Genomic DNA, 15,878 nt, shown 5'->3' with positions numbered 1-15,878 from the left:
CTGTATAATGTTGCAAGCAAAGTTCAAATACAGTATCCAGCACTGCTCAGTCCTCTCCAGGGGCATTTTATAGTAAACAGAAACTCTGAGAAGGGCGATAACAATGATTAAGGGCCCAGAAAAAGTGCCCAGCTTTGGACACCAAGCTTTGGCTTTGCTTACTTTGAAGAGAAAGGTAAGAGTATGGTAAAATATTGAAGTAATTAATTATCGAGGTAGCATAGGTCAGGTCATTCTGACTGACATATCTCATGATAAAAACAAGGTAGTATTGAACATAACTAAAAGGTGGACTTTTCTCCAAAACTTTAAGAGTCAGGCTGTAGATCTCATTGCTTGGTGATGGCCATAAGAAGAAGACTTGACAAGCTACAGAAAAAGAGAGGGGATTTCTAAAGGAATAGCCCAAGTCATAATAACAAACATTTTGGAAGGGATGTTAGACCTCGTGCTTTAAATGTTCAGCATTTATAGATCCAGCTGCAAAAAAACTGTGTTTAATCCAGCAGATTACCCTACAAATGCCTCCTGCAGAGCTCTCCCTCCCTCTCCTGGATCATTTGCTGCTGGCCACTGGCCACACAACTCTCTGCTGCTTGTCTATAGTCCTGAAACACAGGCTCTATCTTCTCATAAGTAAATTACTTTCTTTTGGACTCAAGGGCCAGTGTCTGCTTTGCTTTCTTCCCTCCACAAGAAGGCATACCAGGTTCATCCACATTAATCTGAGTTTGAGATTATTCAGCCAAAGTAAATTTACAAGACTTTAGCCCAAGAAGTTAACTGAGAAGTTCCCATCCTGCTGGTCAAACCCAGACTTCCATGCAGTGCAAGCCCAATGATTACAAAGCAGATACATTTACTTACAAAGGTAATCAAAATAGTAAAGATTGCTGAGGAAACCTAAATAGCATGATCTATACACCATCTCCATCGGGTATGGTTTGATTACAGTAGTGGTCCTGGACACTAGGCAAGGCTCAGAGATCTCCTTGCAATAGCAGAGAAGACGATTCCTGTTAGGGACAATCGATCACGACACAGTGTGAGTGGCAAAACAGGCTGGAAAAGAGCACGGGGGGGAGACAAGCACCAAGGGGAAATGTTGAACAATGGCACCCATGTGGTGTGGCACTGTCAGTTGTTTTGAAAGTTCCCAGCACCATATAGGTTACTTTTAATGTGAACAGGCTGTTTTGAGCACGTAGACGTCTTTTTCGAGAAATCCCTGCAAGCTAGGCTCCGGTTTGCTCTTGTGTGCTTGCCTCAGAGGAGTCTGAGTGTGCAACAGAGGGAAGCTGGTGCCGTGGTGCTGATCTTGCTGGTCTGTTCCCTCTTGCTGAGCTTAATCTGAAGGCCACTGAGGTTTATGAGACGGTTCACGTGGGGGAAGGGAAAGCCTTCCTGGGGAATTGACAGGTTTGTAATACATTTTCCCTGTACAAAGAATTCCTTCTATGCTATAAGCATTCCTCTTCTAAATATAAAGACTGTGGTTTTTTTTTTTTTGGTTGTTATTGTTCGTTTGTAAAGAAGGAGAAATTGAGGCCAGATGCCAATTCTCTGTAACGACTTTATAGTAATACGGTCGTGCCTTCCCTCGGTTTGAAAAGCATGCAGCATCTTCTTGCTATTTATTATCTCGCTTCTATCTCCCTTAGAAAGAAAAGCCCACTGAATCCTCTGGCAGTAAATCATCCTTATGCTGGGGAATCTCAGGTGTCAGACACATTTTGCAGTAATAGCTAGGGTTATTCATGGATCATGTTGGCGTGCTACAGTGGATGTAACAGATGCCAGTTTGAGGTAGGTTAAGATGTTCGTTCCTAGATGCTCATGAACAGCTATATACAGATGCTGAATCTATTTTTCATGACTTATATGTTTCTTTTGATTGTTTTTTGACCAGTCAGGCACTAAAAATGACAACTGGTTGAAGTACCATAAATACCTCAGGTATCCTGAACTACAGCACCCTCAGAAGTCAGTAATGGCAGGGCTCCTTCAACTTTAACCTCCAGCATTTAATCTTTATGGTTGTGGGCTACCTTGCACTAATAATCACTGCACCTCTGCTTCCCTTTAACACTGGCACGGCCATAACTCTCAGAAAGGCTGGGACTGGATTGTACCCTCAAACAGAGTTATTACTGAAAATCTTTATTTGTTGTGCCTGATGAATGCTTTGGAAAATTTGGCTCTGAGTTCCTCAGAGGAATAAGCCTCTCACATGTGATCTTCTGCTCTGAACTCATTGTAGTGACATTTTCTTCCTTCGGGCCAGAACTACACACCTGCAAATCCTGTCAACGCTCCCACATGTGATCTGTCTTGCTGTTTTTTTTTTTTTGTGGGATGGCTCCTTATGCCAGCAGATGAAGGCTTATTTGTAGAATTAAAACAGGAGTGAGGTGAAACAAGATTAGCAAAAGTCACAGAGCACAGTCCACAGCAGTGAGCTTGTTCTTGGGAGTTTCGTGTCCTTTTGAAACACCCCTCATTTTAGAGTTTACAGGAGGTGAGCCACAGAAGAGAGAAATCTATCGATGGTGGAGCTACTGAGACAGCTTACATACACACACACACATCTGCATGTGCATGCAGTGCGGCTTTCTTCATGCTAGAGGAATTTAGGCGGTGGATCTATTTAGCTGTTGCACAAAGGAACTGTGCAAGGCTCAAAAGCCATTTCATGGCCAAGTTTAAGGAGTTGTCAAACGCTTACTTCACATTTTCCCTAGATTTCCCAGTTCCACTCCTTTCAAATATGCGTGTCAGCTGGGAAGGGTGAGGATGCGTTGGGATGGGTGAACTCACTGTGCAGTTTTCCCTTGCACAGACACATTTTAAGTGACTTCACATCTGACGATCAAAGACACAGCCACCCTTCCAAAGGGTTAGGGGCGTGTGAGCTCTGCCATCAGCTTATGATTACAGGCTGCTTAGTCACTGTGTGCTGGATCCTCAGGTGGGAAAGCAGCAGAACCCAGGAGGGAGATCTTATCTGCTGCTACCTGGGCTTGTGGAAGGACAGCACCAAATACCCCACATGTAGTGCTGCGGTGACACACGGGGAATTTCTGGGGGATGAGCTGCTGTCGTGGGGCGATGCTGCACTGTGTGGATGTACCAGCTCAGGGCTACATGCCACCACACGCCATCGCAATGCAGGCATGCCCCACTTGGGCTCCTCTGCAGGAGAAGCTTAAATCAGGCCCCAGCTGCAGAGGCCTCAGGGCTTAATGTGCAGGCACAGCCCCACTGCACAGACCATCAAGATGTTCCCTGCCACCAGACACTGTCACCTCTGCATGCTCAGCACGATGAATGCTGAGTGTTTCACAGGGTACAGGATGCACAAATGTTTAGTTGCAACTCCTGGCTGACTCTTCCCAAGTAAGCATAAGATTAACTAAAGATTTTATTCGCATTAAACGCAGCTCTGGTAAAGCAAGGATGCTACTTCAAACAAAGCTATGCTGCTACACCAAAGCCAGCCAACACTGCAGGCTGTAAAACACTGCACAAAAAACACTGCCATTTTCCAAGGGGTTTTTCTTCTCCCTCTTCACCAGTCCTGTGCATCCAGAGGTTCCCTTTCCTCTCCTCCCCTGCCGCCCCCAGCAGTCCCCTGCCTGCCGCAGCTCCGATACAAAGCAGATGGTTTTCTTTTCTTTCTAGGAGGCTGTCGGAGAAATTACACTTGCCTCAGTCGCCAAAGCTGTGTCGCTCTGAAAGCAAGTGGTTTAGATGAAAATTATATTTCTTGCAACGTGCAGCATCTGGTGCACAGCTGTTACACTGAATGAAATACCAAGTTAACGGCAGTGTGGAGCAGTTGAAGTTCTCCCCAAAGCAGTATTGCTGAGTTTCTAAATATGCCTCTTAAATTATACTCCAGTGAAAAATCAGTCAAACTCGATCTTTGCCTCTGTCTCCCTTTCCCTTGTGCCCCATTTCTGCTTCTCCATATTTAGCACAACAAAGTAACAATGAACAGCACAGCCTTTCTCAAAAGCTGATCCCCACCTGCGTATTTACTACGGCAGCTTCACAGTATGGATTATGCTGCTGGGTATTTTTGTTTAAACGTCTGCTAACTGCAAAGGCCTGGCATGCTGTAGAGACTGTGCTCAACAAAGCTGCTGCAGTGAAAGAACCTGCCTCCATCACCTCCCACACTCACCCAACACCTGCGCATTGACAAACGAATCCTGAGAGCTGCCTTTGTAGAAGAAGTAAGTCACCCTACCTTTACGTGGCTGAGTGGCAATTAGCCCCCCACATGCTTCCTTCCCTAATTGTTGAAAGTTGTTAATGCCACCGCCTCTGCATTCGGCTGCTCTCTGAACTTCCACGGACCTGCTCTAGCGAGAGGGAGCCCACACTGCAGTCAGGCCTGTGCTGGAACGACGGCGTCTACATCTTTTAGGCTCTTCTGGAAAGGCTGGCTTATACGTGAGGTCATTTCTCTCAGAGCCCGTCAGTTCAGAAAGACAAGAGGGGTTTGCGTGAGCAGAGGGAAGGGTGCAAGGAGAGGAGGGAGTCTCATGGGTGACAGATGGAGAGGGAAGCAGAGGGGGAGCTGCAGTCACGAGTCACTGTAAGGCTATTTTACCAGCTGGTTGCAAAGAGTCAGCCTGCACGAACCAAGGGAAAATCTAAGAAGGAAATGAGAGAAACCATGCGATGCTGCTGTAGCTCAGCACCAATGACAAGTTAAGGGAGGTACATCCTGGGAGTTATTTTTAGCTGCTGTGGTTGAAGACACTAAACCCAAGTTCCACCCCCTACAGAACTACCCAAATACTCCCGTGGTTTTGTTGAGGAGTTCAGCCACCTGGAAAGATGACTGAAATATGGAAACAAAATTCAAGAAGTGTGTTTCTGGAGATGAGGATAACTGAGGGATGAAATGAATAAGGAAAATCAGGAGATGGGGGTTAAGCTCCACCTTGAAAGCAAAGGGTAAGCTGGGCCAGAGAGATCTCTCTTTTTCCTAAAATGACTTCAGCTTTTCTTCTCAAGGTTATAATGGGTCAGTCTCTTCCAGCTAAACATGCTGGTGATTTTCCTTCCTTATGAAACTCCCTTTATATCCTCTTTTAGGCAGTTGCCTTTTGAGAACAGCAGCAATAAGGTTTGCTCTTGCTACAACCTCCATTTCACTGTGCTCAGCAAATATGACCAGGAGGGGACTCAGGCATCAGCAAAGACAGAAGAATCCACAGTGAGCAGATCATATTTATATTAATAACGTGTGTTCCTAAATGCAAGAAACAGCTCAAGAAACAGGGCAAAGATCCCTTTTCTCACGTTTTAAATCTCCTCAGCCACATTTACAAAGTGCTAATGAAAGGCTGAAGTTGTGCCAACGCATTTAGAAACATACATGACCACGACAGTTAAATGTGGATAGGTTTGCCTTGGAACACGCCAGACTGAGTTTCAGTTCTTGAGGCACCACATGTTTTTTCCCCGAAAGGTTTGACTAGAAAAGAATGTTTTTTCATGCATTTATGCTAGCGCTAGCTGTTTGCACACATACTCGCTTTGTAGCTTTCCCGGCAGGGTGCAAATAGGGGCAAATCTGTTGCCCACAGGGCGGCCCACCCACAAAGACCAAATGCTGGTCAGACAGAGCAGGAGGCTGAGATGGAGGCATTCCTCCCTCCTGCACACAGACACCGTGGTGCAGCCGCACAGCTGCTGTGCAGAGTGGCCTCAGAGACCTCGGTGGACAGTCTGGTGGTGTCCCATGGATGTGAGCAGAGAAACAAGGAGCGGCTATGTACATCTTCCAAAGGGACACTGGTTTTCCTCCTGTACACTATGTTCCCCACACTGTAGTGCTCTTCCCTGCCATATTGTCCCGTCTCTGTGGCAGCCCTTTGAGATGCAACTGTGCCAAGTCCAAGGAAAAGGGAGCCTCTGTACTTTTGGAAGTTGAGTAACAAATCAAAACATAGTCACATGTCTACCATAATATCCACATTAGTGTTATCTGCAACAGCCTCACTCCTCAGACTGCCTGTGGGAGTCCTGGACTGTGCAGCAGGTTTTGTCAGAATGATTACTAGACAATACGAGCAGACAGAAGAATTTTATATTTAAGTTAGTCTTATTTTAGTCCCTGAAGTAAGGTGAAAATCTTCAAACATGGCAATATGTAATGCAGATATCTCAACAGCAACTTTTGTGATTTCTAGCACATACCAGTGCTGCACACTGGGAATTCGGGGGCAGCTTTAGGCAAAACAGAAATGGAGATTTTGTTTCTGTGAACAAACTCTGAATAGGAACAAGTAAAGCAGCTCTTTTTGGAGCTGTTCTGATATTCAATTCCACTCATTTTCGTTTTGCTACTGCACTTAATACAACGAACATCCCTTGTTTGTCATGTGGATGATCTCTTGCAACATCACAAAAAATGATAAGTGGCAGCTGGGGATCTCAGGAAAGCAGGAAGGTTTTTGTATCCCTATGATGGCTCTTGCTGAAATGACCAGTTAGTAAATGTGACACTTAACTGGCCCCTCATTAGGTTTCAGAGTGAACATTCTATGAGGGTAAATGGGGGACAGTTACCACTTCTTGGTATTAATATTTCAAAGCTTCTTATATTTACAATCATTTTGGGAGAGGACAGACAGACAGAGTCAATCCATGTCTACTCAAGATGCTGTAGTTTAAGGAAAAACAGACATTAATAATCTTTAAAAGTGGTCTGTCTAACAGCAGTTTTATCCTTACAGCAACTGGGGACTGATTTTCTCATGCTTCCAGGTGCTTGACCTTCTAGCCTGCTCATGCACATGTACATCTTATACTACTGAAGGCCTGTTAGATTACAGTATCCAGACACTCTAGGACAGTCAGTGAGACCTAAAAAGAACCACCCATACCCACAGACAACCACAAGAGCACGTCTGTCCAAGCACACTTTTAGAGAGAAGAAAACTGAGGGCACTTACCTCCAACACCGTTGCAGCGAGATGTCATTTCCCAGAGGACCAAAGCCATGGAGTACACATCTGTTTGTTTGAAGGACTCCACGTTCTCTAGGTTCATCCTGGACTCCAGAACCTCGGGAGCCATGTACCTTGCTGTGCCAACCTGCAGGAGAGGAGATAGGGCAGAGCTCACAAGCTGCAACTGTAATTCATGTTTTGGATTCTGCTGTGATGCGACTTCAGCTTTCACAGAAGCGGTGCCATTTGACAAGTATCCAACAATTCAAGCCATACTTGGCACAGGTCATGTTTTCTGCTGCCATGGGAATCTGGCATTGTCTTGACTACCAACTTGCACCTCCCTTGGTAAAGAAAAACACTAAAACAAACAAACAAACAAACAAAACCAGCAGCCCTTTATAGTTCTTTAAGCCCATGATCTTGGCATTGAGAAGTTTTCTCACTCTGGCTGTTTACTGAGATAAACTCTGCCCTCTGGGGCTGAAGAAAATGCCACTGACCAAGTGTCTTTCAGATGAGCAAGAAACACACTGTATTCTTTTACACTGCATATTGCAGAGCAGGCAGTTTCTTTTAGCAGTACTCTTAAAATGAAAGTGGTAAATGCAGGCCTGGCAGAAGAAAGCAGACACACAAATACTAAATGCAGAAGCACACATCTGAAGCGAAACCAAAAATCGGCTCTTTTTTGTTTGAAAAGCTGTTCCCATTAAGGTTATGCACATTGAGTAATTTTCAGCAATGATTTTAGCAGCTTTGCTGAGGTCTACATTATGACCTTGATTGCAGAAGGCAAAGTTTAAATGTCTGTTTTTATCAGAAGGAAGGATTTAAGGAATAATTATTGGATCATGCACCAGTTGCTCTCTAACAACCAATTCCTCACAGGGTAGGTATCAAAAAATTACACGAACACAGACACACGCATACACGTGTCTTGAAAACTCCCAAAATTGTAAGTCTTTGATCAGGCAAACACAGCTTTAAATGGGAGACTGTTTAATTACACAAATAATGAACAAGCAGAAGTGGATGATGCAGTAGGACCTGAGATTCAAATGGGCTATTTGTAGACTGCACTACATCCATCAGTCCAGAGCCCAGTGATAAGCAGGACTGCAAAAGATCATTTCAGTTATTGGGTCTGCAATTACTGAGAGACCCATTTGACATGCTTCTGGAAACAAGCCTTATCACCCCATCCTCAGGGCAAATGGGAAAAAGTGGTGCAAGAAGTGTAATGCACCATATCCAAATGTTTGTAGGGCTAAAGCCTTGATATAAACAGAGGACAGCAAAAACAAAACAAAACAACAACCACAACAAAAACAAACAAACAAAACAAAAACAAAACAAAAAACTGAGCAATCAGTCCCAAAGTTAAATTCCCTAGCATGTGGGCTCTGTGATTAATTTAAGGCCAAGCATGTGAGCAACACCGACACGCTGAACAGTTACTTGGGATAATCATGTCTCAGCACCAATGAGTTCACCAATACCTCCCTGCCTTACAGAACATGAACATATGGAAACCCTACAGAAGAGGCAGTTCCAACCTCCATCCCTTCCCCAATACACAACTTCTTCCCCAAGCAGATCCCATGCAAAGTGTTAGAAGAGATACCAGCACACTATGTCCCACAGTTCCCCAGCCCAAATCCTGCTGTTTTCAACATGAGTGAACGGTGCCTAAATACAGATTCTTAACATTGTCCCAAGTGCTGTTCTAGTTTGGCAACATTTCACACTCTCTTTGCAGCAGTAAAAATGATTCCACAGCTTAGCTGCACAATGGAGGCTCAAGCCCTGTAACTAAAAAGTGCAATGGGAAATGCAGAGAAAATTTAAAACGACATGAAGAATGATATCAAGCTAATCCCATTTCCATCCTGCTTAGAATTTATCGTCTGTTCCACTCTGCTCTGTCTTTTTATCTGCATTTAGATTATGAGGTCTTTGGGTCAAAGATACTGTTCCTGCATCTTGGGAAACATGAGTCCTGGGCCTCAAAGACATTTTAGGGGCCTAAACTCCAGCAATTCAAAATTGATCATTTGTCTGGAATCTGGATATGCTTTCTCTCTGCAATGACTGGTCTGCTTTCTGTTCTTCTCTTCCAAAACTCCTAGTGAGGGATCATTTTTCTTCCTGTGGTATATTATAATTTGTGCAACTTTTGCAACTTTTATACTGCAGACCTTACATTTTTTTCAAGCTGTTGGGGATGCTTTGTGCCTTGAGGTATGTCAATCAGATGGGCAGTGGATGTCCCTCTTTATCTGATTAGGAAGATCAGCTGTTACAAGGCTGCTGATGATGCTGAGATGAGGAACGCCTGGCCTTCCTGGAACCTGCCAGTCCTTTGAACACAACAGACAAAGGTCCAGCTTTATGGACTCACCTTAAGAATGTCTGCAAAAATTAATCATCGTGGATGGCCAAATGGCTAGACTAAAAAGACCACACAAACTGAAAAAAAGATGGTTTACAGTTAGTCATTCAGGGCACTGGTATTGTATAGTCAATAATGGCTAATGGCTTCATGTGGAAGGTAGTTGGGTAGATGGGAAAGAAAACGGCTTTGTAACCCCAACAACTTGCCTTGAATATCACAGTCTAAGTCTGACGAGAAAAATGGTAAAATGCTTAAACACTTCTATTTATTTCATAGGAAGCTAGAGGTTTCCTTGTATTAAAATTTGGGTCAGCTCCATTATATACCTTCAAAAACTGGACCTCCTGGTGGAAAAGGTTTAAGTCAATGGTTAAGTTTAGAAATGACCCTTCAGGCCAATTCTTGTGCGAGAGCCCTTTGACAAAAGCTACAGCACTAAAATTGGCATATTGGGAAATTTGGGTGGGTGGTGCTTCTGTGCCCAGAAGAAACAAGGTGGAGGTTAACATGGAGCCACTTCATGCCACCTTACCCCTTGCCGCAGAGAATAACACTAGCTCAGCCACTGATTCAGTGAAGCTAAACAAAGTAAAACACGGGGCCTCTACATGAGTACCCAAGGGCACCAATTTCGAAGCAGTAATTTGCTCTGGGCAGCACTGTGCTTTGTTGTCAGCATTAGCGTGGACTTTGGAAGTGACAGTACCAAAGCTATCCTCTTATTTCCAAGTGTCTGTGAGCAATGCCAGAGAAATCAGCTTGAAGTATGGGCTGTCTTTAAGCAAAGTCTCTGTGGGGTGGGTGGGGTTAAGTTTCAGAGCCCCTGACATACACTGCCAAACACTGTTTTCACTTTACTCCAAACGGAACCAGTCTTATCACTGTCAATATGGGATGACTTCACCGGACTCCAAAAAGCTCTGGCATGCTGGAGAAAAATGGTATGTGATTGTGAGCTGTGTTTATATTATTTTAAATATGCCTTCCTTGGTTATCATTCACTCCTGACTGTGGTTAATAAACCCTTTCAAAATGAGATCAGGGCAGTTTCCTCATACTAACGAGAATTTCAAAGAGAAAGATCTTCATTTGATAAACAACAGCAAAGCTCCCATGAACTCAATAGAGCACTGCTGCCTGAAGAGCTGTCCCTGAAAACTCTCTAAACCAAAATATTAGTTCCATGCAAAGTAAAAGGCAGCTTAAATGGCTTTGAATGGGACCTATGTATAATTATAAATAGTACATAATTAGGAATTAATAATTAGGAATTAATTCACTTAACAAATGGCCTGAATTTATACTACAGGATTTTTCATCAGAAGAGCCAATATTTAGAGATATACTTGAAAAAAATCATCTTCAAAGTATTCACAAACATCCTTGTGGCGTGTCTGTGAAGTAGATGAGCCTTATCCACGCTATTTAGTTCAAAAAGCAACGACAGAGCAATTATTTTTATTTGACATTCTTACATTTTCTTGCATGTGGAGAAAGTCCCCTAATCTTAAATGGGTTTATTTTTGGCCTTTTAAAGTGATTATCTATCACTGCAGTTATCTGCCTATGCCTGTTGAGGACAGAGAGGACTGACTTCACATATGCTGGGGTACATCAGCAGTGGGTCTGTTCACATAAAACCATAGTGCCGCAAGGCCTGAAAACTGTGGCTTAACCTCAGAATATGAAGCACATCCTTATCGTGTGTGTGCATTGCAGCAGCACCACAAACAGTAGCTAACAAGCTCATACTTGTTTCAATATAAATGTATAGAGAGGATGGTGGCATCATATACATATGCAGCTCTCTGATCAGAACAAATCTTCATTGCACTTCTTTTACTGTTGCTTTAATGTTAAATTTAAAGCCTATTCGTCTCTCTCTCTATATATATAAAACAAACATACAAAAAAGTCACATTTATTTTTGGTGATTTTAAGTAAATATGGCAGCATATATCTTTTAATCCCCTCTTTTCACCCCCTCTTTTCACCCCAGGAATGGACACACCAGCTGTTACATCACATACCACGCCTCTTCAAACTTTTAACTTACCTGCCCACTGTTGGCCAAGTCATCCACAGAGAGAGAAGGGTCCAGCCTCAGGGATAACCCAAAGTCACAGAGACAGCAGGTTAAATCATTTTTCACCAGGATGTTGGAACTCTTTAGGTCTCTGTGCACAATAGGGGTTTTGGGGCGACCACAGGGTGTGTGATCACTATGAAGGTGGGCAATCCCTCGGGCCAAGGATCCACCCAATTTCCAGAGGTCCTCCCAGCTGATAATGTGCCGCGTGAGATATTCCTGCAAGTTTCCTCTAGCATGGAAGGCAGTGATCAACCAATACTGTTTACCAAGATCTGTCTTACGCTCCTCTGCTGTTAAGAACTGGAGGATGTTCTCATGCTTGAGGTTTACATCTGAAAAAATGTCTTTCTCAGTTTTCCAGGAGGCATACTCTTCATAGGGGAAGATCTTCACTGCCACAGTTTCATACTGCTCAGATGTGTTTTGTTTCAGTTTGGCTTTATACACTTCAGCAAACCTTCCTTTGCCAACAACAATGTCCAACTCAATGGGCAGCAATTCTGTGTTGTGGTTGATGTTGTTGGCACAGGTAGAGCTGATGTCTGAACGGTCATCATCTAACATAATAGCACAAACGTCACTGCAGTCCTTATGTTTCCTGGGCTTAACATTCTTCTCCCACGCCTTGTTGAGCTTCCTCTTCTTATGAGTGCGGTAGGCATAAAAGATAACAATCACAGCAACAGAAATCACCAGTAAGGGGACAAGACTTATGATTGTGACTTTGGAAATTTCATCTTTTTCCTCTGGCTTATGGGGGTCATCTGTAAAGGAGAGCAGAAGGAAGGCATACATTAAATGACGGCATAGATTTGTGTATACAGGAAGTTGTCAGTAACCTACAATTTTCATCCAGTGTGCAATACATGACTTCCTCCACTAACAGTAAATAATAAAAATTATCACTACCTTCCTGCCTCTAAATGTTCTTTTGCATATAGGCTTCCAGGACTTCCCTGTCTGCTTATTTGATATGGAGCCAGACTTAAATAAGCAAGAAACTAATGTAATTTAATAGCTTTGTTCTTCTCCAAAGTTTTTAATACATTATGGATGAAACCTTCACACTCCTGAAGACAATAGCCAAAGTCCTCTGCACTTATTCTGGTGATGTATTCTTCTACCCCTTTAACCAATAATTACAAGAAAACATTAATTTTTCTCCAAAGAACTGGAGTGATAAGTAAATAGACAACGAAGCACACGAATACCCAATTGTCCAGTTACCATGCCAGATCCAGTATATTTCAGTAGGATCCATATAAATTCATCTTCAGGAAGCCTATCCATGCACACATAATGCCTGCTAATATTCAAGCACAAAATATATGCCTGCACATGAATCTAAAAAACAAAACTCATTCTCTTTCTTTGATGTATGTGAAAGTGTTACTACAACAGATTCAAACACCTGCATGTGCACAGGTGTTTGAACCCTTTAGGCACAATCAGGCATGTATGGCACATCTGAGAACTGCTATCCCCCATGCACTTTTTGCATGGATTTATGTAACTGAAAACTTCCTGTGTGTGTCACTTGCTGGCTCTACACTGGCTGCCTTGTTAGAAAACCGTAGATAGCTCATTCCAAGCTCCTTAGTGGATGTAAACCCATTACCATATTGTTAGGTAAAGTACATAGGGATAGGGAATAAAAGGACAACGGAGACATATTATTGAATAGGGACATGCTCTAGGAACAGAGAGGAACATATTCCTCTCTGAGATGCCCTCACACCCCTAGAAGTGACCCTACTAGTTCAATCTGGGGTATGTTTTAGGGAAAATTAATAGTATGAAAGAGAATGGTTTTATTCTTAAAACAGACTAAAGGGAATCAGAACTTAACTGAACCTGGTTTGATTGCATGAGGAAAACATACTCTGTTAGCCTATTTCTTCCTCTGAGTCACAGTAAATGTACTGCATTACTTTTCCACGGTGGAGGTCACTAATTGGAAGAAGCCCTGAGGGTCTAACCTGAATGGACTAAAACTGACGCTGTAACAGAAGTTAAGCAAGTGGCTAGTGTTTGCGATACGACACTGGTGGATGCTTACAGCCATGTCACTGACTCAGGTCCTGTGCATTGAGCCAAATAAGTCAGCATGAAAAAGTTTACTACGTTCTGAAGGGAAATTGTCACTAACTACAGCAACAGTAAGCCTCTGATTCCCCTATGCGGTGCATGAGAAAAGTCTCTCAAAATTAAGGGAGAAGCGCTGAAAAGGGTGGGGGGAAAGGATTTGGTATTAGAATGAGCAGTGCCTCTGACCCTTCAGTTTCACTTATAATCACTTTTATGTTGAATGCACAGCTAGCTGGCAAGCAGCAGGAGACACCGGCTATTCAAAGGCAAGTGACAGGACATCTGAAGAGTATGTTCTTTTTTTGGAAGAAGGCCTGAATCCTGAACCAGGATGTGCTTCCTCTGTTTGAAAGGTTCATCAGTCAGTGTAGAGCAAATAACTCAATCCTACCATCTCTCACAGGGTTTCAAGGAAGAGGAAGTGTCTTTCTAGAACTGACATTTCCAGCTAGCACAGGTTAGTGGCATTCATTAGCAGCACCCGTGCTACACCAACAAAGACATGAATTTATTTCATTCATGCAAATTAACCTTTTAAGCCTAACCCTTCTTTCACACCTATGCAAATCACATATCCTTATTCTCAAGCAATTTTCCCTGGCAACAAAACATTAGTAACATACCTATACTTAAATGTATAATCACAGATTACAGGCAGCCCTTCTACTTCTCAATTTGTTGAAGAGGGTAAAAAAAAATACACTTTTATAGCCCTTACTGGAGGATTATATTTAGAATGGCCAATGTCACTGTCAGTAAACAGAATATTTGCATTGCTTATTCCCACATGAATACTTTGCTCTCAGAAAATCTACTTTATAAAGAACTAGGGAAACACGCTGGTGGAAGAGGACTGACCATTGTAGGATTGCTCTGAGTTTTTGTTGCGAACAGGCCACAATTTTATAAACGCAACTGTGATCTGTAACAATCAGATAAAATAGTTTTTATGAGCTAAATGCTCATATGAGTTCCATTGTTGTTTTCCCTTGGTCACCAAAAAGAACACTTGAAGTTTGGACTGTGCTCTTGCAACTGAGCAATATATCATCCTCTGCAATCTATATTATGTGGTGTACGTGCTTCTTCAGAACACTTTAAGCCCTTTTACTTTGCCACTTGGCAGTATGTAGCTCGGATATTTAAAATACAGATGTCTTTCTAAATGAGGGAAAAACAAAACACCCCGAGATGTATTAGGCTCCAAGCAGCTAGAGGTAGTTGGTGCATATGTAGATCTAATGGAGAAGAAACTCATCCAAAATCTCCATTTCTTTACCATTTTGGATACAGTGAGGGTCTCTGGTCATTCCTATATGTCTGAGTGCAGGCTGTATTACTTAGGCCTACAGCTGAGAAGTCTCCAGCAGACTTCACAGACGCTTTATTTCTTCCTCTTTCTGCATAAGGGAAAGCTCTGCTTGGGGTACTGGGGATTGCTGGGTGGAAGACAGAAACTGTTGATGTTGCAAATGTCATTTGGAAAAGAATGAAAAAAAAATAATAAAAACAGAAGCAGAAAAAACTGCTCTGAGGCTGAGCAGTTTTACCACTTCCCCTGAGCACTGTATTGTCCTGCATCCCTGCTGCAAAGTGACATATCCGCTTCGGCAGCATCCTGCGGAGGAAGTAGGGAGGCAGGGGGTAAAAAGCCTGCGGCTGCACATCCTGCACCTAAAGCAGCAGGAATGTAAGGTGTGCTCATTTTCTGTTTTTAAGACACTAGACAAGTCTCACTCAAAGCTTGGAAAGAGCAAGAATGAGCACCAAACAGGGGGAACTGGGTGTCAGGATCCTGGGCTTAGAATGAGGGGACTGATCTGCATGCCAGCAAGATTAAAGGTGACAGCAACAGTAAAGAAGAGCTGGTGGCACCAAGGGTTGGTTAAAGCAAGGAAACCACTTCTGATTTTGACTGGTGATATGAGCGAAACAAAATCAGCCCCTCCAGCACAGGCTAAGTTTGGGGTACTTCTGAGTTGAATTTGCATTCCAACTCAGGGCAGGATCAAAATCAAGAGTGCATCTGTATGTTTGCATAGTGGCTAGCCAGCATTTTCTGGCTTGATTGCAGGAATCTCAGAATAAATATATTCATTTGCTTATAATAAATACCTATGACTCAAGCACCATAATTTCAAAAATGGGAGTGCAACTTCCTCTTTCTGAGCACTGTTATGAGCAAAGCCTGGCTGAACAGGCAAGCAAGGAAATGGTTAAATGGGACAGCCTTTCAGGTTTTGCCAACATGCTCCTAAATAACTTTCCCCACCCAGAACTATCATTCAGGCAGATCAGTCCTTTCTCAAGCTTCAAAAGAGCCTATTAA

At 43.0% G+C, this 15,878-nt stretch overlaps 1 protein-coding gene across 4 annotated transcripts in view; it reads right to left on the bottom strand.

The window, feature by feature from the left end:
* TGFBR2 (transforming growth factor beta receptor 2) overlaps positions 1–15,878 on the bottom strand; it is a 59,167-nt gene that overhangs the window by 6,832 nt on the left and 36,457 nt on the right. For all 4 annotated transcript variants that reach the window (XM_080580006.1, XM_080580008.1, XM_080580009.1 and 1 more), the window contains 2 exons: positions 11,426–12,225; positions 6,975–7,116 (listed from right to left, as the gene is read on the bottom strand). In XM_080580006.1, the coding sequence (XP_080436132.1) occupies positions 6,975–7,116; positions 11,426–12,225 (942 nt within the window). The remainder of the gene's footprint in view (positions 1–6,974; positions 7,117–11,425; positions 12,226–15,878) is intronic.

This window comes from Anser brachyrhynchus (genome assembly GCF_964034855.1).
Source record: "Anser brachyrhynchus genome assembly, chromosome: 2".
NCBI classification, from domain to species: Eukaryota; Metazoa; Chordata; class Aves; order Anseriformes; family Anatidae; genus Anser; species Anser brachyrhynchus.
This window is presented reverse-complemented; position numbering and strand designations above follow the sequence as displayed.